We start from the raw sequence: 21509 nt of genomic DNA, 5'->3' as shown, positions 1-21509 counted from the left end.
GAGTAGGGGTAGTGTCACCGGAACGTCTCTAAAACAGGGCTTCATAGTAGATTACGGGGAGTGGGAGAAGGGGGGGGGAGTTGGAGGGATGGGTTGGTTGGGATGGGAGGGAGAGTTTTCTTTGTATAAAAATGAAAAAGTTGAAGTTACGTATAGAGTTCAGTTTGTTCTGATACAAATTCAGATCATAGTTTATCTTTGTATTTCTACTACTGCTATAATCTTGTAATGTTTTTAGCTGTTACTATTTTGTCATGTATCTGAATCAGTACAATAAAGACTTCTAAAAATTAAAAAAAAAAGAAATAAAATCCATTACATACTTTTTTCCCCCCCTCAGCCCACTGAATCCTGGGAAATGTAGTCTCACATTTTATTGAGGGCCTGAAACACAAAGAAAAGAGAGGCCTGGTCTTCCCCCTCCCCCCCGGAGAGGGGAGAGAGACCAGAGTGACTCCAGGAACAGCCTCCAGCTGTGCAGGGCTAAGCAGTGGCTGAGATTTTCGGAGAAATTCTTATGCAGTTATCAAAGTCTTTGAATGGGCCAGTGAAATGGGTTTGGCAGGAATACAGGTAGCACTTTTTAAAAGCAAACAGGCGCGTGTGAGCAAACCTGGCCCTGGACTACACCCATGGCAGTCATGTCTCCAGGACATCTGCAGGCTGGAGATTTATTTGCAAATCTCAGCTACTTAGCTTCAATCACAACCGAAACCTCTGCCGGTTTCAGTTTCTTCTTCAGGTTACCCGATGTTGAGAAGGAAGTTAGATGAAGTAACTTGAACCTCTTCGCTGAAGAAGAAAGCAAAACCTGGCCACGTCGGCAGAGAGGTTCCGATTGTGACTTGAAGCCAAGTAGCTTTATTTTTCACTGCAATTTAATTTAAAAAGAAATTTCTTAAAAATTAATTTGAATCAATGATGATTTACACTTTGCTGCTTAAGAAAAGTTGATTCTGCAGCATCTGCGTTATTACATCTGAAGATCCGTCTTTCAAAAAAATATGTTCTGATCTTTAGTGGATGTGTAAAGTTATGTGAGCTGTGTGTGATGCTGGGAATAGTTTTGTGTATTCTTTAAGGTCCCTGGCACATGAAGATTTAGTCCTATCTACTTGATAAGAGGCGACATGGAAACATCCAACACTTCCACCCCTGAGGACTGCTTTGATTGGAATGACCGCAAGCAGCGCTGTGATCTGGCGAGAAACACACCTTTCCAGTCTCTTCTGCAACTCAAAGAATTTCTTTCAACTTCAAAAACAGCATCAGAAGACGTGTTTCTACCTTCCAAAATTGGTTTCTTACTAAAATCGGCAGGCCTGTGTACAAATTCCAGCAGGATTTCTAAAAGGTAAAAAATGTAACCGAGTCCCCGGGATGCTTTAGGGATAAACTGAACTAAGTCCCCATCTACATCTGACAGTCACAGCGGCCCTGGAATTCAGGTCCCGTTTCTTTTCTCTTCCTGCTGAAGATCCAAGCTGCAGGACCCTGGCTTCATGCAGTCCCAGTCTTGCCGGCTGAAACAGAGGCCGTGGTGTCCGCTCTTCGGTTACTGGTTCTCTCTTCGGACACCGCAAGATCCTCACAAGATCTATGTGTTGTAAGGGACGGGTGGATCTGAGCGTCACTGTTCCTGCTACTCCAGTATAATGTTAACGGAAGCCAGCGCCTCCGTGGCCCAGGTGGGGTATTTCTCTTTGTTGACATACATAGTTTCCATGAACTGCTGGATGAACTGGGGGAATCTGCCTTGTAAGATGCTCTCTCGAATGGAACGCATCAAAGTCAGCTGCAAGAAAGGAGGAGGAGAGAAAAAACCCCAGCACCGGTTAGCAGAAAAACAGGCACGATCGCAGCACTGCTGTCTAGATGGAGAGGCTGCTTCCATTTCCAAATCATATACTTTCTCTTTAGGGCAGCCGGCAGCACTGACAGGCCCTGACAGCAGTGGCGTAGCCAAGGGTGGGCCCAGGCCCACCCAGTAGCAGCACACCTATGATGTGGCTGGCAAGGATTCCCAAGCCCCACCAGCCAAATTATCCCTCCTGCATACCTTGTACATAGCAGATCTTCGCCTGCAGCAAGCAGCAACTGATACATGCTATGGGGCCAACATGAGCAGTGTATATTAGTTGCTGCTTGCTGCCTGCAAAAATCTGCTATTTAAAAGGCATGCGATGGGGGGGGGGGGGGAGGGTTGAGAGACCATATGGCATGCAGGCGAGAGAGGAAGAGACCAAATCACTTGTGGGACAAGGCGGAGTTCTTCTGCCCACCCAAAATTGGGTGTCTGGCTACGCCCCTGCCTGACAGAGGCGAGGAGCATAATGCATGCAGGATGTTGGGTAGGGAGAGAAGAGACCATAAAAGTCCTCACAGTCTCTTTCCTGACCCAGAACCAGAGCTTGTGACAGGACCGGCCCCCACCCCAGTACTGACCTGATAAGTGATGTTATGTATAGTGATATGATATAGTGCCGTTGTCTCTTTCTTATACAGGGTGTTCAGGAAGGCACGAGTGTACCTGCAGGGAAGAGAAAGTCAGCACAGTGCAGGACTTGTAAAAGCATTCTGGACCTCCACAATGCCTCTCGCCTCACAGCGGGAGGGAAACAGAGAAAGAGGGCATAACTAGCACACCTCAAACAGTCACACAGGCATCCAAGCGCCTCGCACACACAACTGAATGATGGCTGTACACCTGCTGCCGCCCAACGTTGCTAATACACCGCATACCTCTTACACGTTGGGCACTCGCAGCTCTGGTCAATGGGATGGAAATCATTGGCGTATTGTTTGTTTTTGAGCTGCAGAACACCCCAGGGTACCAGGGCCGAGCCAAACCTCTGAAAGAGACCAGAAGGCGACATCAGAATGGACACCCCAACCATACCGTAACTCGCCACATAGTGTGTCTGGGGCACAGAGGAAAGCTGGGGAGCCCAGGACCGAGCCCTCAAGAAGGCTGGCGTGGTAGGAAGCTGTTCCTCATAAACCGCACAACTGCAGCCGAAATCTCTCCGCCGGGTTGTATCTGGATTAGACAGGGAGATAACACCCAAGCACAGCGGCATTCTTAATACTCGGTAACAGGCGTGAGGAGCATGTGATGGAGCCATCTTTCTTATTTTTCACACGTCTGCTATCCTGAGGGGGGCAGTATGCTTTCGGTCTCCATCTCTTCTTCCCCCAAGTTTCTTCTTTCTTTTGAAACTGAAATTTCTGTACCTTTCAGTATATTCTAGCTCTTGCTTCCCTACTTGCCTTTGCTCTGTTTATTTCCCTAGTTTTTAATTTACTATGTAAACTGCTAAGATACTCATAAAAATGAACTATGCAGCTTGGTTCCCAAAAACGTGACTGCCTGTCATACACAGCTCCCCTGTGCTCGGCAGCACTTTCACTCGCATAGTGACAGACACAAGGTCCCCTCCTCACTTCCACACCAACTACGACACTTCTGGCCCCCACAGCAGGGTTAAGACTTACCGCAGTCCTGGTTGGGAAGACGCAGTCGAACATGTCACAGCCAAGGGCTACACACACCACCAGGTCCGTCGCGTAGCTGTGGATTCAGGACAAGGTGAATTTCAGAATACTAAAACAGGCATCGAAGGGAAAAACGGGGGAGCTACAGCCGAGTCTGAAGGTCTCACCAAGGGAAAAGAATGGATCCTGTGGTACCAGGGATCTCTGATGCTACTGACTTAACTCTGTCATCAGCAGGCTGCACACCAGTCCTCGCCCATTGCACTTGCTGAATGCAGGATGAAAGAAAGGCAGCGCACTGCTTATGACGGCCACAGGCAAAGCAAACAAGCAAAGCAGAGGGGGAGGGAGGATGGATCAAGTACAACCAAAAGGCAGCAGAGAGGGGTATCTGTCATTTCCTCTTCCTGGCTCTAATTGCACCAAGTAATATGCAGGGGTCGAATTTTGCATAGGGAATAATCTCTGGGAAATGGGGTATCCTACCCTACGCCCATGAGGTAGCGAGGTTTCTCCCGGGGCAGGTGATCCGTGCTGAGCGTCACCATCTTCCAGAAGTGATTCTTCTCCTCTCCGCCACTGAGTCCTCCGATCGCAAACCCTGGAACATCACGTTTGGTCATCTCTGCAAGACATAATAAGTGGCCAAAGCTATCAGACCTCACTGTAGCCTTTCAGGAAGGGGGGGGGGGGGGGGAGAGACGCACAGGGATATGAATCAAGTCGGGAACTGAACTGAAGGTTCAGCTATTATCCACTATCAAATCTAAAACAACCAAAGTACTGAAAACTTCCCTCATGTTTGGTTATATCCCTCTGGGGAGCAAGTGGAAGGGGGGAGGAGGGCTACACCTGTTAGCGGAGCTTGCTTCACAGAACCATAGAAAATAAAGGCAGATAAAGACCGTATGGCCTATCCAGTCTGCTAATCCATGCCATCTATCCCTTCCTAGCCCTTAAGAGATCCTATGGGCTTGTCCCAAGCTTTTTTTACATTACGTTACATTAAAGGCTTATATTCCACAATGGAAGTATTCACAATAGAACTTGATCTAAATGCAAATCATTTCACGTATTTCCCAAACAAAACTGCCTTAAGCTGTTTCCGAAAAGATTGAAAGTGAGTTAAGGAACACACAAATAATGGGAAAGCGTTCCAAACTGTGATTAAAATAGTTATTTGCCCCCGTACTTGCTGTCTTTTTAATACAGAAAAAATTCCATCCAATAGGAAAGCATATTTCCTTGTAAAGTTTGATAAACCGTTGTACACAGCTTAAAATAACATCTCACTGAAACCGGAAGCCAGTGTAGTTTAAAATAATAAGGGGTGATAGATACAACCATCTTTAAAGAGAAAGTCACCCCTCTGGATTGTCTGCAATCTTTTCATTAGGTATTTGTTACATCAACACATATACCACATTGTAGTAATTCATTTTTGATAGCAACAAAGATTGAACTATAAGCCTGAAGGAAAACAATTCAAAATCCCTACAAATCAATCTTAACATTAAAAAGGAATGTTTTACAACCTCGTTGACTTCATTTTTCATAGTCAGCTGGCTATCAACTTCTATTCCCAGAATCCAGGCAGAAAATTCAAATTTAAATTGAGTATTATCAATAACAATCTTCCTTACCCTCAATCTCTTTTGGGGAACCAAGCTAAAGAAATGTTGTCTTGTCCTGATCTAGTTTTAATCTAAACTCCTTTGCCCAACTTTCAATAACATTAATACACTAGTAAAACATGCCCATTTCTGGAGCAAATGAAACGGGCGCTAGCAAGGTTTTCCTCCCGAACCCCCCCCCCCCTCCTTACCCACCCCTTCGGCGTTGTGAAGCCACTGACCGCCATTGTTCCGGAGCTCGTCAACGCATGCCACCTTCATCTCCCGAGTCCTTGTTGGTTGTAAAGCCACTGATGCCATTGCTCCGCCCTCGACGTCATCACTTTTGACGCGAGGGCGGAGCCCAGACACAGCGATTTCGGTGGCTTCACCACCACGAACCCTTCAAACCGGAAGGAAGTGCCCGCAGGTACTGACAGTGACGTCAGTGTCCTCAGAACGTTGAGGGTGAGTTTTATTATATAGGATTTCTGAATTTCACTCAGAGTATCCATATATACTTTTTGATGCTGGTAAGAGAATGCTAATATCAGGTGTTCCATAATTCTCCCCAATGGCTGTAGAATTAAACCGAATAGCACAGGGTAGAAGAGAGAAGCCTGTGGTACCCAACTATCCAACAGAACACCCTGCATTCCAAGAGGAAGTGACGTCACGCCAGCGAATGGCTGAATAAAATCGGAGCTCCCGTGATTCAGCCTGTAAACAGCAATAATAAGCCGTAAATCACAGCGAAACTCGACCACCGGATCGGGAACGAGAGGGCATAGTAAGTGCTCTGATTTGCGATGTCCGCGACCCAGCTCAAAGAGCCTAATCTATCGGCGTTTTCGTATCGGCAGAGGGCTGCAGAGACGCAGGGAGAAGAAAATGGCGCCCAAGCAGCCTCAGCGAGGCAAAAAACGTCTGACCCTCTCCAGCGGGAGCTGCTAGATGGCGGGAACGCGGCCACTCCAGAAATCTGGGCCAAACTCTGCGGCTGGATAGAAGAGATCAAAACGGGCATAACAGATATGCGCCAGGATTTTGCCCAGCTGGGAACAGACCTCAGAGCGGAAATAGCTGAAATGGGAGCACGTGTAGCAGAAACGGAGACTGGACTGGAGGAATGTGTTAATTCTGTCTCTGTGCTGGAGCAGCAAATGCAAGATCAGAAAGCGGAGACAAGATATCTCATGGATAAAGTGGAAGATCTCGAGAACAGGAGCCGTTGCGCAAATATCCGAATCCAAGGGGTACCAGAGCTCCCCGACTAAGACGACTGTGTGATGGTTACACAAGGGATAGTGGCTCAACTGTTATCCACTTTAGCGGTGCCATGTGCTCCAGCATCTATACGCCTAGAGAGAGCTCACAGGGCGTTGGGGATGAGGAAAACCAACCAGCCGCGGGATATAGTAGCCTGCTTCTCCGAATTTCAGCAAAGAGAGGCGGTAATGAAGAAAGCGAGAGCGGCTGCCCCGATAACATGGGAGAGCTACCCCGTTGAAATATATCAGGATCTATCCCCAGCAATATTGAAGAGAAGAAGCGAGCTGCGACCATTAACAGCAAAATTGAGAGATGAGGGGGTGCCATACAAATGGCAGTACCCCTTTGCCCTAACATTCATGCAAGAAGGCAAACAGCGCCGAGTGACTTCGATAGCGGAAGCCCAGGAATACCTGAGACAGCCGGGGGATGGTGAGATACCCCAAGAGAAGGAGCGATCAGCAATGGCGCCCGCCAGCAAGCCGAAATGGCAGAGAGTCTCCCAGGGGAGAGGCCGCCTGAGACGACAGCAATCAGGAAAGCAATTGGCGGAGCGCAATGGAAAATGAGGAGGGAGGATTAACACTCGACTGGACTTCCAAATGCATGGAGAGTAACGCATTGAATGAAGAAGGACTATCGCGAACACAAGAGATGAGCTGATGGAGAGCTGGAGACAACACTTCTTCTGCAAGAGACATGCCTCATGATGGTAATGGGGTCTGTCTTCACAGGACTGGGGAGGAGGGGGTTTGGGATGCAGGGGAAAGGGATACATGCCGGGTGGAGGCTGACCAGGGGGAAGCGGAATGACTGGAGGTTATGTAAATGTTTAAATGTGTTACGTTAAAGGTTTAAATACCCCTATAAAGCGTAAAAAATTGTTTAAAGATATGACAAGGTTGAAAGCTGATGTGATTATGATTCAAGAGACTCATTTGAGAAAAGCACATGAAAAACTAGTAACCCACAGGCGATACCCTTTACAGTTTCATGCAGCGAGCCTCAACTCGCAGAAAAAGAGGGGTGTATTAATGGCCTTCTCTGATGCCAATCCCCGGCAAATAAGGAAAACTATAGGGGATAAGAATGGCCGCTATCTTTTGGTGGTAGCATCCCTCTATAACAAGCTATACACCTTTCTTACTATATATGCCCCAAATGAGGGACAGGGGAGTTTTCTAGATGAGCTGGAGGGGCTACTACAGAAGCATGTACAAGGGCTACTGGTGATTGGGGGGGATTTCAACCTCACGGTGAATCCTACCTTAGATAATTCAACAGGAGGGGCAGGGTATGCAAAGAAGGATAGGTTGGCCTTGGGAAAATGTATGGCTAGGTGGAGGCTGGTAGATCTGTGGCGAGCAACACATACGCAAGAAAAAGACTACACCTATTCTTCAGCGTCCCACAACTCCTACTCTAGGATAGATACGCTACTGGGGGATGGGATAGTTGCAGGGGCGCTGCGAAAGATCCATATTGAACCGCGAACGTGGTCGGACCATGCCCCAGTGGTAATGGAGTTAGGGTTAGATAGGCGTCAAACTGGGACGAAATATTGGCGCCTGGACGAGGCTATCCTCCGGGAACCACAAAATGTACAAGAAGTTGAAAAGTATATAAGGGACTACATAGAATTCAATGATGTAGGGGGAATACATCCTTTGAAGACATTTCCCCTCAACGTAGCTTACAAAACAATCCTGATGAATCATACTACTCCGTACATCACCCAAACGCCCTAAAACACTTCGACATGACCTTGCCCAGTACCTTCTAATTAATTCCTCTTTTACTACAATTCACTACCAACTGTACCCAACTCTATGTAACGATCATACCAAATTCACATCCTGTAAGCCACATTGAGCCTGCAAAAAGGTGGGATAATGTGGGGTACAAATGCAATAAATAAATAAATAAATAAAGCTTATGGGAAGGGCTAAAAGTGGTACTGCGTGGTCAGTTGATAGCGCTGAGAGTACACTTGGGGAAGACAAGGGGGGCACAGGAGGAGTCAATTAGGGAGACTATAAAACAACTAGAAAAGTCTCATAAAGCAAATCCTTCTGATTCTAGGGTGAGGGAGCAACTACACCTGTGCAACCTGAGACTCAACAATTGCAGTTGGCGGAGATAGCAAATCAGTTAGAGCAAAAGAGACAAGAATATTATGAGTTTGGAGACAAAGCGAGCAGACTTTTAGCTAATAAACTCAAACAGCAGACGAGTCACACTTATATAGGAAGCCTCAAAAATCAGGCAGGCCGAACTGTGAATCAGAGGGAACAAATCCAAGAGTTGTTCTATAAATATTATTCTAAGCTATATGAGTCAGAACAGGTTGCCACAGGGCCTGAGATAGAGGAATATATCAAGGGAACAGAAATGCCTCACTTGACACTGGCAGAGCAGGAGATGCTATCGGAGCCTATCACATTAGAGGAGGTGGAGAGGGATATCAAGGAGCTTCTCCTCGCAAAGGCACCGGGCCCGGATGGGATCCCGGCGCAATTCTACAAGCTTTATAAGGCCTATTTGGCACCACTATTATGGAGACTCTTCCAATCATTTGAGCAGGAGCAGGAACTCCCGTACTCGTGGAGACTAGCAGCGATAACCCTAATTTTGAAGCCTGCAAAAGATTCGCAGGAATGCGGTTCCTATAGGCCGATTTCGCTGCTCAATGTCGATTATAAAATCCTATATAATAAAACGCACCTCCAACATTCTGAAGCTGACTGAGGTATTCCTGCTCTCTGTATCTATCTCCTGAATTAACATCATGTACTTCCTGGTTCGTCACAAGCAGAAGTGACCAACCACACGAGGTTTCTCGGCTTCAGAATGTTGGAGGTGCATTCTATTAAATAGGATTGGTCAGTTCCTTGAAGCACAGCCAGAGCTCAGAGAGTCCTGCACAGTAACGCTCAGACACCAGAGAGAGAGGGGGGGGCTGACACCAGAGGGGCGGGGGGAGATATCTCTGTCACACACACACTCTCTCACAGTCAGTCTTTCTCTCTCTCACTCTCACACTGTCTCTCACACACTCTATGTCTCACACTGTATCACATTCACTCTCTATGTGTCACATAGTCACTCACACACCCTCTTGGTCTCATACACTCAGTCTCACAGAGAGTCTGTGTCTCACACACATTGTATCTGTGTGAATCACACTCTCACTCACACTGTGTCTCATATACGCACTTGCACACTCTCATTCTCACACTCTCTCTCTCACAGACACACTCGCACCCAGACTCTCTCGCTCACACACACTCGCACATTCACTCTCTCTCTCACACACAGTCACTCTCACATACACTCTCTCAAACATACACTCTCCGAGGAAAACCTTGCTAGCGCCTGTTTCATTTGTGTCAGAAACGGGCCTTTTTTTACTAGTATTCACTAAAATATTAGCCAAGCGGTTGCAAACAGTGCTGCCTAAGCTCATCCATAGTGATCAAACGGGATTTATAGCAGGGCGGCAAGCTTTTGATAATATCATGTGCTTGCTCCATGTTATACAGCAGGTGAGGGAGGAGGAGTAACCGGCCTTGCTTCTCTCGATAGACACAGAGAAAGCATTTGATCGCGTGGAATGGGACCTTTTGTTCGTAGTGTTACGAGGGGTGGGAATAGGGGTAAACTACCTGAGATGGATTAGCCTAATCTACCAAGCCCTGCTAGCCACACTGAAAATTAATGGATCTTACACCAAGCCTATAGAACTACATAGAGGAACCAGACAGGGCTGTGCAGTTTCGCCTCTTTTGTTTGCCCTTTTTATGGAGTCTATGGCATGTGCAGTTAGGAGAGATTCTAGCATTCGGGGAGTGAGGAAAGGATTGAGAGAGCATAAACTAATGTTATTCGCTGATGATGTGCTCCTCACTCTGACGAGACTTGCAACCTTGATAAGGAGGGTAACGGAGGTAATGGAGCATTTTGGAACTCTTTCAGGCTTTAAGGTCAATACCAGTAAATCTGAAATATTGAACTTGACGGTCTCGCCTCAGGAGTCATCCCAGATGAGGGCAAACCTTCCTTTCGTGTGGGCGGTGAACTCCATTAGATACCTAGGGGTGCAGCTAACGTCAAAGATGGAAGAACTGTACCAGGCAAATTTCCCAAAGAAAGTGGCAGAACTGCTGGCAGAACTAGATAGATGGGAAGGGCTTAATGTATCCTGGATGGGAAGAATCCAAGCAATAAAAATGATGTTGCTCCCCAAAATGTTATATTTATTTATGGCACTCCCCATCCCAATCCCACATAGCTTTTTTGAACGGCTTCACCGCAAACTGTTTATATATATCTGGAGGAAACGCCCCCCAAGGGTGCGAAGAGCAATTATGTTTCAGCCACAAGGGAGGGGAGGGATGGGAGTCCCAAATTTCCTACTTTATTATAAGGCAGCGCAATTGAGGATCCTGGCTGATTGGAACCCATATACGAACAAGAAATGGCTACACTGGGAGAGGGTGTGGATGGGGACTCAAGCATTGGGAGATATATTATGGCTACCTGGTAGAGAGATGCTCGAAGTGGCACGCAGACTCCCGGTGGGGGTTACTCATATATTGACCACGTGGTTCCCGGAGCGAAAATACTACCTTCAGACATCTATATCTAGGGCTCCAGTGTTCAAATTGGGAGGTACAGAAAAAGTATATTGGGAATGGTCGCGGGCTGGGTTACATACCCTGGGCCAACTGTGGGAAAAGGGAAGAACAGTTAGCTTTGATAGGCTTCAGGAGGAATACGGGCTTCCCCCCAGAGATCAGGTTTTTTATTGCAGCGTCAGACATTATATACTAATGTGCGCCAGGGAGGAGCTAGAGTTAGAAGAAACAAAGATTGAAGGTGCATTGAGAAAAGGAGGGGGAAGGGGTAGTGTAACGCGGATATACCAGGCCTTACTACAGAGGGGGAACCCTCAGAGATACTATACAAATAGATGGGAGGACATTTTGCAATCCTCACATGCACAGCAACACTGGGTAAAATGTTATAGATTCCTATTTAAACCATCTTTAGCGCAATCCACGAGGGAGAATGGGTTCAAGATATATTATTGGTGGTACTACACACCGGATAGATTGCAACGCATATATGGGGGAACATCTGCTGACTGCTGGCGGGCGTGTGGTGCAAGGGGTACATTTTTACAGATATTTTGGGAGTGCCCAAAGGTGCAGGAATTCTGGAAAACAGTGTTGACTCAGATTAATAGGGTGGTGCAATGTGTATATCCCTGTAAGATAGAACACTATTTGCTGCACTTCCCTCCCACAGCGATTAAAACGATTCACCATAAGCTGACGACTCAATATTTGGTGGCAGCAAAGTTAGCAATAGCAAAAGCTTGGAAGCAGCCGAATTAGCCCGACATGAGCGTGGTAACCCATAAAGTGGGATATTTATACCAGATGTCAAAACTAACAGCATTGAAAAGGGGTAAAATGGAAACTTTTATGAAAATGTGGCAACCATATGAACAATATATAAATGGTGGTCAGCCTCACCAGGATGGGGGAGGGAAGGGTGGGGGGGCAGCAGTAGTAATATAATGTATCAGTATAGACGATCCAATTGTTGAGCATTTAGTAGAAATCAAGAGACTGTAACGCTAAACTTAGCAAGTGAACAAAGTTGGCATTTCTTGTTTGTAATTTGACATCTTTTCAATTATTAAAAAAACTCTCAAAAAAAAAAAAAAAAAAAAAAAAGAACACCCTGCATTCCTACTCCTCAGAAATCCCTTAAACCAGTGCATCACTGAACCAGCTATTCCAAAACTATCCAACAGGGCTATCAAGAAAGTATGATCTACAAAGTCAAAAGCAGAGATAAATCAAACTGAATGACACCAAATTTTGAGCTTTACTCAACAATGTGCCTCCCTTGGGTAATCAGTGATTTCTGTGCAATACCCTTTTCTAAACCCTGATTGACAGTAATGTAGAAGATCAAACCTAGACAAATAATCCTACAGCTGCAGCTATAAAACAACCCTCTATGAGCTCAGATTTCAACAATTTTTTATTGATGACACAGCATACAAAACAACCAGTGAAACAGTATACAATAACTAGAAACTTCCATAAAGCGTTATCAGACAGATTACAACATTAGTCATCATCAAACTCATTTACAGAAGTTTCCCTCCCTCCCCCCCACCAACCTCCCATCCCTCCCCTGCAAAACAGCCATGCTGAAATCATGTCTTAAAAGGCTAGGGAGGAAGAGGAAAAAAGAAAAAAAAGAGAAAAAAAGGGGGGGAGGGGAAGAAGCACACACCACTCCTCCTATACAGCACTTACCCTCCGAGTCCCCGAAATCATACCACCTTAACTGAAACTGAAAGGAGTCTCCCCGCACCACCACCAAGGCCCAAAACATCAATTAGAATTGAGAATCAAGCTCCTAACTCTATGTGGCATGGACCAAAGGTACACATCCCACACAACATGAAACTCCTTCAGGCACTTAGGTGAACACCCAGCATACGGAGTGGAGGAATGGCCTAGTGGTTAGAGCACCGGTCTTGCAATCCAGAGGTGGCCAGTTAAAATCCCACTGCTGCTCCTTGTGACCTTGGGCAAGTCACTTAACCCTCCATTGCCTCAGGTTCAAACTTAGATTGTGAGCCCTCCTGAGACAGAGAAATATCTAGTGTACCTGAATGTAACTCACCTTGAGCTACTACTGAAAAAGGTGTGAGCAAAATCTAAAATAAATAAATACTGATGTTCCAAAAGTATCAATGCGTGCATACGGTTTCTCCAGGCCCAAAATGAAAGAATCTCTCCCCCAACCCACACCCCCAGTACAATTCTCTTACCTATAGCTCCTGCTTTGCAGACAAACAGGGTCTGCGAGCGATTTGGAACACGGAAAACTTCATTTTTGTCTAGCAAGAAGCCAGTCAGAGAACAGGGCACACCGCACCCCAATAACCTTGTCAAATAACTAGCCACCGCAAGCCAGAACCTCTGTACCATCGGGCAACTCCAAAAGGCATGGCAAAATGTATTCTGTCCGTGTTTACACTTCTGACAAGTTGGGGACTCTAACGTCCCTATCTTAAAGAGTTGATCCTGCGACATATACGCCCTATGCAAGGTATTGGCACTCTTTAAGTTCCGCACTTATTGAGATCTCTGGTATACGTTTAACAACAGTAAGTGGGTCTCCCAAAGCCCTGGACCTTCCCAAGTCAAGACTCCATTTAGCAATAAGGTCCTCGTACTTCGGAGCTGGTAAGAGCGCCCGCACCGTCCTACATAAGGTCGATACAGACATTCCCCGGGGTTTTCATTTATTTATTTATTGCATTTGTATCCCACATTTTTCCACCTATTTGCAGGCTCAATGTGGCTTACAGAGTTTTGTTATGACAGTCATTCCAGGATATCAGATACAATAGGTAATGTCCAAAGATTAAGTAAGAAGCAAGAAGGAAGGTGTTAGGTAGGTTAGTATAGAAGGTGGGCTTTTATAACTGGGTGGTTGGTGAGGTAGTTTTGTAAGGCTAAGGGTTCTCTTTGTAGGCCTTGTTGAAGGGATAGGTGTTAAAACTATACGTCTCCCTAATTCTGGGAACAAAAATTTAACCAAGCTGACAAAAGAACAGGAGCACTTCTCATTAAACTATATGGACAGACATCATCAAGACAACAGGAGGATTTGGAATTAACACTGGAGCAGCCGTCTAGTCAAATCACAACCTATAGTATCAAATGGAGAAAATTAGGACTTACCTGATCATTTTCTTTCCACTAGTTCTTCCCACTATTCCAGAACCTGTGGGATAATTGTGTCATCCTGTTTACAAGTGGGGTCTGTTCGTTAGAGCATGAAAGCCCAACCTGTATACAGAGACTGTCAGCAGGCCAGGACCACTTGTCGGGCTGCCTAGTGAGTGAATCACTTACCCTCTAAACACTTCTTGCGCAGTTCGGGGCTTAAGCCACCCTGGATGATGGCAAATAGATTCTGCTTTTCTGGGTTCTTCTGGGCGGCGATGCAGCGATCCAGCCAGCGGACTGACCTACAATGAAAAAGGGCAACAAAGAGACTGTTACAAGTAGACCCAAGGACACAGGAAGATGACAGACCTGGAGCTATAACCCATCACCTACGACAAGCACCTACCTAAACGGGAGGAAGGAACGTTGGAGAAAATGCTAGAAGTCAGATATGACAGCTCTTGCTAATAGATATTGATTGGATTTGACATACTGTCCTATCTGGAACTTCCAATCAGAACGGTTAACAACTCAATATAAATATTTTGCTATTTAGTTCAATCACTAGTCATAAGCCGCTTTGACTACTGCAATGGAATATATGCAGGGTACAAAGATATGCTTCTAAAAAAAACTACAAACTGCCCAGAATACAGCTGCTAGGCTAATTTATGATACATCGAGATTCGAAAGTTCAAGACCACTGCGTGAAAAACTGCACTGACTTCCTGTCAAGGACCGAATCACTTTTAAAATTTGCACTCTGGTGCATAAAATCATTTACAGTGAAGCCCCAGCATACATGGACACCCTAATCAACTTGCCACCTAGGAACTCTCACAGATCAGCTGGTCCGTACCTAAATCTCCATTACCCAGTATATAGTGGCCTCAAGTACAAGACCACCTACGCATCCACCTTCTCCTATATCAGCGCTCATTTGTGGAATGGTCTACCTAAATTGGTGAAATTTACTCCTGATCACCCGACCTTCAAAAAACGCCTCAAGACCTTTTTATTTGGAAAAGCTTACGCTCAAATCCCGCCTAGCATCTCTTACTTCTGAACAGTCTCTGTCAAGGCGTCATATTGATCACCACTACTCTTTCTCTTCTTTGCTTTTACCCTTTCTCTCTTACACTTCTAAGAAATTGTTTGTTGAATTGATGTATGTTTTTTTTACAGAGTGTTGTAAGCCACATTCAGCCTGCCCGTGGGTGTGGGATATAAATGCTATAAATAAATAAATAAATAATATATATATATTATGAAAGGAATAACATCAGAACAATAACAACCTAGCCTACAATACATATCATGAAAGGAATAACATCAAAACAATGACAACCTAGCTATATTATCTGACCCCAGGATATTACATAAACATTAATGTTTTATATATTTTTATAATGTTTACATATTCCATTCTTTCTGTGACAGACCATCCCTAGACACACGAGCGCCCAACCAGATCAACCCAAAGGTGTTGGTCTAGTTCTAGCATTGTCCCACTGTGAGCATAGAGGGGTAGCTCCGATTTTCCTAAAAACAGTCAGATCATTGGGAACAAAGCAGGTCTATGTCATCTTCAGACTGAGGCCGAAGAGAGACGTTGCTATTTTGTGGGGGAGGGTGTACCAGAGATCTGAAGCTGATGCTTCGGGTAAACGGGGCTCAGACAGACCTGTGCATTGCCTCCTCCACTCGGGGGCCTGTGACTGTGCTGCTCACAACATCATCCAGCTGCATCATGATATCCGAGCCTAAGAAAGAAGTCAGAAAAAAATGAAAAACGTGAGAGAGAATGTGAACCTGCCGACTCTGTATCAGGAAGAGAGTCCAGAGTGGCAACTTTCATTTAGGGTGAGAAGCAAAGGATAATGAACACGTACCCAGGGCATTCTGTATTTCAATGGACTTCTCAGGAGTGAGCAAAATTTCTTTCCCATCGTATGGGGATTTAAACTTCACCCCTTCCTCTGTTACCTCGGACAGCTCCACCAGAGACACCATCTGGAATCCCCCACTGTCCTGCAAACCAAAAGTTTTGTTAACGGGGGATCCTCAAACAGCAGGATTGGGTATCATTTATTTATTTGTGGTTCATTTGTATTCCACATTTTCCCACACATGCAGGCACAATGTGGCTTACAGAAAAATTAGGAAACTTTACAATTTAGAAAGCAGTGTAAAGTTGTCAAAGAATAAACAGGGGGAGCAGTTGCTAACAATGGAGAACTAAGTAGGGAGGGGATCGAATGAGAATATCAATCAGCTGATTAGCTGCTCCGACCTAACTACTACTACTACTATTTAACATTTCTAAAGCGCTACTAGGGTTACGCAGCGCTGTACAATTTAACATAAAGGACAGTCCCTGCACAAAGAGCTTACAATCTAAAGGACAAGTGAACAGTCAGTCCGATAGGGGTAGTCAAATTGGGGCAGTCTGGATTTCCTGAAAGGTAAGAGTTAGGTGCCGAAGGCAGCATTGAAGAGGTGGGCTTTGAGCAAAGACTTGAAGATGGACAGGGGGGGGCTTGGCATAAGGGCTCAGGAAGGTTGTTCCAGGCATAGGGTGAGGCGAGGCAGAATGAGCGGAGCCTGGAGGTGGCGGTGGTGGAGAAGGGTACTGAGAGGAGGGATTTGTCCTGTGAACGGAGGTTTCGGGCGGGAACGTAAGGGGAGATGAGGGTAGAGAGGTAGTGAGGGGCAGCAGACTGTGCATTTGTAGGTAAGAAGTAGAAGCTTGAACTGAATGCGGTATCTGATTGGAAGCCAGTGAAGTGACCTGAGGAGAGGGGTGATATGAGTAGATCGGTTCTGGCGGAATATAAGACGTGCAGCAGAGTTCTGAACAGATTGAAGGGGGGATAGATGGCTAAGTGGGAGGCCGGTGAGGAGTAGGTTGCAGTAGTCAAGGCGAGAGGTAATGAGAGCGTGGACGAGAGTTCGGGTGGTGTGTTCAGAGAGGAAAGGGCGAATTTTGCTGATGTTGAACAGGAAGAAGCGACAGGTCTTGGCTATCTGCTGGATATGCGCGGAGAAGGAGAGGGAGGAGTCGAAGATGACTCCGAGGTTGCGGGCAGATGAGACGGGGAGGATGCGGGTGTTATCAACTGAGATAGAAAGTGGAGGAAGAGGAGAAGTGGGGTTTGGTGGAAAGACGATGAGCTCGGTCTTGGACATGTTCAGTTTCAGGTGGCAGTTGGACATCCAAGCAGCAATGTCGGATAAGCAGGCCGATACCTTTGCTTGGGTCTCCGCGGTGATGTCTGGTGTGGAGAGATACAGCTGGGTGTCATCAGCATAGAGATGATACTGGAAGCCATGAGATGAGATCAGGGAGCCCAGGGAAGAGGTGTAGATTGAGAAGAGAAGGGGTCCAAGGACAGATCCCTGAGGAACACCAACAGATAGCGGAATGGGGGTGGAGGAAGATCCATGACTGGTTAGTGGCGATATTTAGCATCACTACCTGGTTAAATACTGTTGAATGTTCTGCAGGGTTTAACCAAGCAGGGGCCTCTCCTGCCCCTTTTGAATACACTGACCCCTCTCTGCATTGGTTACTTTGAGCGCTGTAATTGTTGTTTGCACTGGAGAGAGTTGGTACTAATCATTTCTAAGTTTTAATGGTTTTTATTCCGGATCAGGATAACAATACAACCATCTGCGTAACAACATGACAACGCAAAATTCACAATGAAATATATGAGAACAGTCAAACAGTGACACATGAGCGAAGAAAGTTTCATAATGCAGAAAATACAAGAACCTATGTCCCTGATTTTATAAACAACTTTCTATTCTACTGCTATTACTTATCATTTCTATAGATACATAGTAACATAGTAGATGACGGCAGAAAAAGACCTGCATGGTCCATCCAGTCTGCCCAAGACAAACTCATATGTGTATACCTTACCTTGAATTTGTACCTGTCCTTTTCAGGGCACAGACCATATAAGTCTGCCCAGCAGTATTTCCCGCCTCCCAACCACCAGTCCCGCCTCCCATCAGCGGCTCTGGTACACACCGTATAAGTCTGCCCTCCCCTATCCTCGCCTCCCAACCACCACCCCCTCTTCCCCCCAACTGCTCCGCCACCCAATTTCAGCTAAGCTTCTGAGGATCCATTCCTTCTGCACAGGATTCCTCTATGCATATCCCACACATGTTTGAACTCCGTTACCGTTTTCATCTCCACCACCTCCCGCGGGAGGGCATTCCAAGCGTCCACCACCCTCTCCGTGAAAAAATACTTCCTGACATCTTTCCTGAGTCTGCCCCCCTTCAATCTCATTTCATGTCCTCTCGTTCTACCACCTTCCCATCTCCGGAAAAGATTCGTTTGCGGATTAATACCTTTCAAATATTTGAACGTCTGTATCATATCACCCCTGTTCCTCCTTTCCTCCAGGGTGTACATGTTCAGGTCAGCAAGCCTCTCTTCATACGTCTTGGAACGTAAATCCCATACCATCCTCGTAGCTTTTCTTTGCAACGCTTCCATTTTTTTAACATCCTTTGCAAGATACGGCCTCCAAAACTGAACACAATACTCCAGGTGGGGCCTCACCAACGTCTTATACAGGGGCATTAAAACCTCCTTTCTTCTGCTGGTCACTCCTCTCTCTATACAGCCTGGCAATCTTCTAGCTACTGCCACCGCCTTGTCGCACTGTTTCGTCGCCTTCAGGTCCTCAGATACTATCACCCCAAGATCCCTCTCCCCGTCCGTGCTTATCAGACTCTCCCTGCCTAACACATACGTCTCCCTTGGATTTCTACTCCCCAAGTGCATCACTTTGCATTTCTTCGCATTGAATTTTAATTGCCAAACGTTAGACCATTCTTCTAGCTTCTTCAGATCTTTTTTCATGTTTTCCACACCCTCCGGGGTGTCCACTCTGTGGAAATCTTGGTGTCATCCGCAAAAAGGCAAACCTTACCTTGTAACCCCTCTGCAATGTCACTCACAAATATATTGAACAGAATCGTCCCCAGCAACGATCCCTGAGGCACTCCACTACTCACCTTTCCCTCCTCCGAGCGAACTCCATTCACCACCACCCTCTGGCGTCTGTCTGTCAACCAGTTCCTAATCCAGTTCACCACTTCGGGTCCTATCTTCAGGCTGTCTAGTTTATTTAAGAGCCTCCTATGGGGAACCGTGTCGAAACCCTTGCTGAAATCTAAGTAGATGACGTCCATAGCACGTCCTTGATTTAATTCTCCTGTCACCCAGTCAAAGAATTCAATGAGATTCGTTTGGCACGATTTCCCTTTGGTGAAACCATGTTGTCTCAGATCTTGCAACTTATTGGCTTCCAGGAAATTCACTATCCTTTCCTTCAGCATGGCTTCCATTACTTTTCCAAGATCTACTAGATGTACACAGCGCTGTACACTGGACATGAAGAAACAGTCCCTGCTCGACAGAGCTTACAATCTAATCAGGCCAGACAAACAGGACAAATAAGGGATAAGGGAAGAGACGTACTAAAGGAGCGAATGGAAGAACATACCCCAAGGAGGCAGACCTACATATGTATCCAGAACACTGCCCCCAGGAATGAGGTGGAGATGTACACAGTCATAGAAACATGCACACATTTGGTTGGATAAAAAATATTAATGAGGACAGATGTGCACATCCTTTTATCCCCCATCCCCCTATCCCTCCTCATGGTCCTACATGAATGCAGCTGTGATGGCCTGTTGTGTGGACTCTTATGACTCCAGGATGTCTGTACATGGACAACTTCCCTTGGTACTAATAATTTCTAAAGCGATACTAGCACTGCGGAGACACAAATTAAATGTCCCTGCTCCACAGAACTTACAGTCTAATCAAAATATGCAGGACAAACGAGAGAGACTAAGAGAAGGTATTAGAGAAGCAGTAAAAATATAAAAGCAACTTCAAAAAGGTGAGTTTTTAGATCCAAAGAGTGGAGATGGGTATTAGCAATTTAGGAAAATAGCAGATGAGTGGAATTCACAAGGAAGCGAGCAGAAAGGTGCTGTAGGGTGATGGCATTTACAGATATGCAATAGAAGTTTGAACTGGATTTGGGAGTGGGAGGAGAGCCAAGGCAATGCCATGAGCATGGACAATACTCACAGTCAGCAGATTGTGCTTCCAGTTCATAAAGCTGTGCAGGCCACCTGCTTTCTTAATGAGCTCAGGACCCTGAAAAGGGGCAAAGAAGTGAGAATAGAAAGGCTCAGAATATTTATTTATTTATTGTTTGCATTTGTATCCCACATTTTCCCACCTCTTTGCGGGCTCAGTGTGGCTTACAATAAGATATGAATAATGAGAATACAGTTGTTACAAATTGGTTATGGGTTACATTGTACAAGTTATGCGAGATAATCGAATAATACATGTCTCTGCCAGCAGTCTCACTCTCCTTCAGCACAATAACAAATGTTCAACATCAGCCAAAATGCACCATACCTTCCTCTCCCCACCCTAGAAAAAAAAAAGGTGTCACAGTCTGTTCTCCCTCATGCCCACACCTCTGACTTCACTGCCCACCCCCCTTTCATGCAGCAAGCTCCACACTTTCCCTGGTCCTGCTCTCAGCTCTACAGGCATGCCAGACTGCAAGCCCGCCACCAATCCACTCTCCCTCCCCCACAACGTGCCACCCCATCTCAGGCTCCAAACATGCCTGCCCCTTCCCCTCCAAGTGCACATCAGGCTCCATGCCCCTGCCCTCCCATGTGCCCCAGACTCCATACCCACAACATTGCCCCCCCCCCCCCAAAAAAAAAAAAAAAAAAAAAAACAGGCTCTATACTAGTACCCCTCCCTTTTCACACACATGCTAGGCTGCACATTCTCCTTCCTCCAAACCACATGCACCCTGCCTACCCATCCACCCCCCCTCCCCTCCCCTCCCCTCCAGTGTGCCACAGACCACACCTCACCCCCCACTCCAGACCTACAGGAGACTCCAGCCTCCAAGGGGGTGGGGCCATGGGTAAGGGGCGTGGTTATGGCGTGTCCTATCACCTCCCCAGGCCCCTCCCCACATGCTATGCCTGCGCACTCACAGGCCTCATGCCCAAGTGGTAGGTGTTTCCCAGACAGATGCTGCAGCCCAGGTTCTGCAGCTGCTCTGTCGTCAGCCCTTTTATGGTGCCCTGCGTGCCCACGGGCATGAAGACGGGCGTGAGCACAGGGCCATGGGGCAGCCACAGTTCGCAAGCCCGAGCCTTGCTGCGCTCGCACTCGGCCAAGACCCGCAGGGAGAGCGACGGAACCGGCCGCGGCGTCGCCATTATCCGGCAAGGGGGAATGAAGCCGGAAGTGACGTCATAGGACTCCACCGAGGGGGCGGAAGTA

At 46.4% G+C, this 21509-nt stretch overlaps 1 protein-coding gene across 1 annotated transcript; it reads right to left on the bottom strand.

Moving 5' to 3' along the window:
- Positions 1–318: 318 nt before the first annotated feature.
- On the bottom strand, positions 319–21449 carry QTRT1 (queuine tRNA-ribosyltransferase catalytic subunit 1). Its single transcript, XM_030197034.1, has 10 exons — positions 21218–21449; positions 20277–20345; positions 16039–16177; positions 15831–15909; positions 14333–14448; positions 3982–4120; positions 3496–3571; positions 2743–2852; positions 2446–2530; positions 319–1795 (listed from the first exon to the last, which is right to left on the bottom strand). The coding sequence occupies exons 1-10, from the start codon at positions 21443–21445 to the stop codon at positions 1643–1645; spliced, it is 1194 nt and encodes a 397-aa protein (XP_030052894.1). The 5' UTR covers positions 21446–21449; the 3' UTR covers positions 319–1642.
- Positions 21450–21509: the final 60 nt, after the last annotated feature.

This window comes from Microcaecilia unicolor, chromosome 3 (genome assembly GCF_901765095.1).
Source record: "Microcaecilia unicolor chromosome 3, aMicUni1.1, whole genome shotgun sequence".
NCBI classification, from domain to species: domain Eukaryota; kingdom Metazoa; phylum Chordata; class Amphibia; order Gymnophiona; family Siphonopidae; genus Microcaecilia; species Microcaecilia unicolor.
The sequence above is the reverse complement of the archived record's forward strand: the minus strand, read 5'-3'. Positions and strand labels throughout refer to the sequence as shown.

What these genes read in the sequence shown, in the direction of transcription:
- QTRT1 (XM_030197034.1), bottom strand. Translation starts at nt 21,445, where the DNA reads ATGGCGACGCCGCGGCCGGTTCCGTCGCTCTCCCTGCGGGTCTTGGCC. An exon ending in CGCTACCTCATGGGCGTAGG is followed by an intron (nt 3,572 to 3,981) that starts GTAGGATACCCC and finishes CTGAATCCACAG; the next exon opens with CTACGCGACGGACCTGGTGG. An exon ending in TCTTCCCAACCAGGACTGCG is followed by an intron (nt 2,853 to 3,495) that starts GTAAGTCTTAAC and finishes GGTCTCTTTCAG; the next exon opens with AGGTTTGGCTCGGCCCTGGT.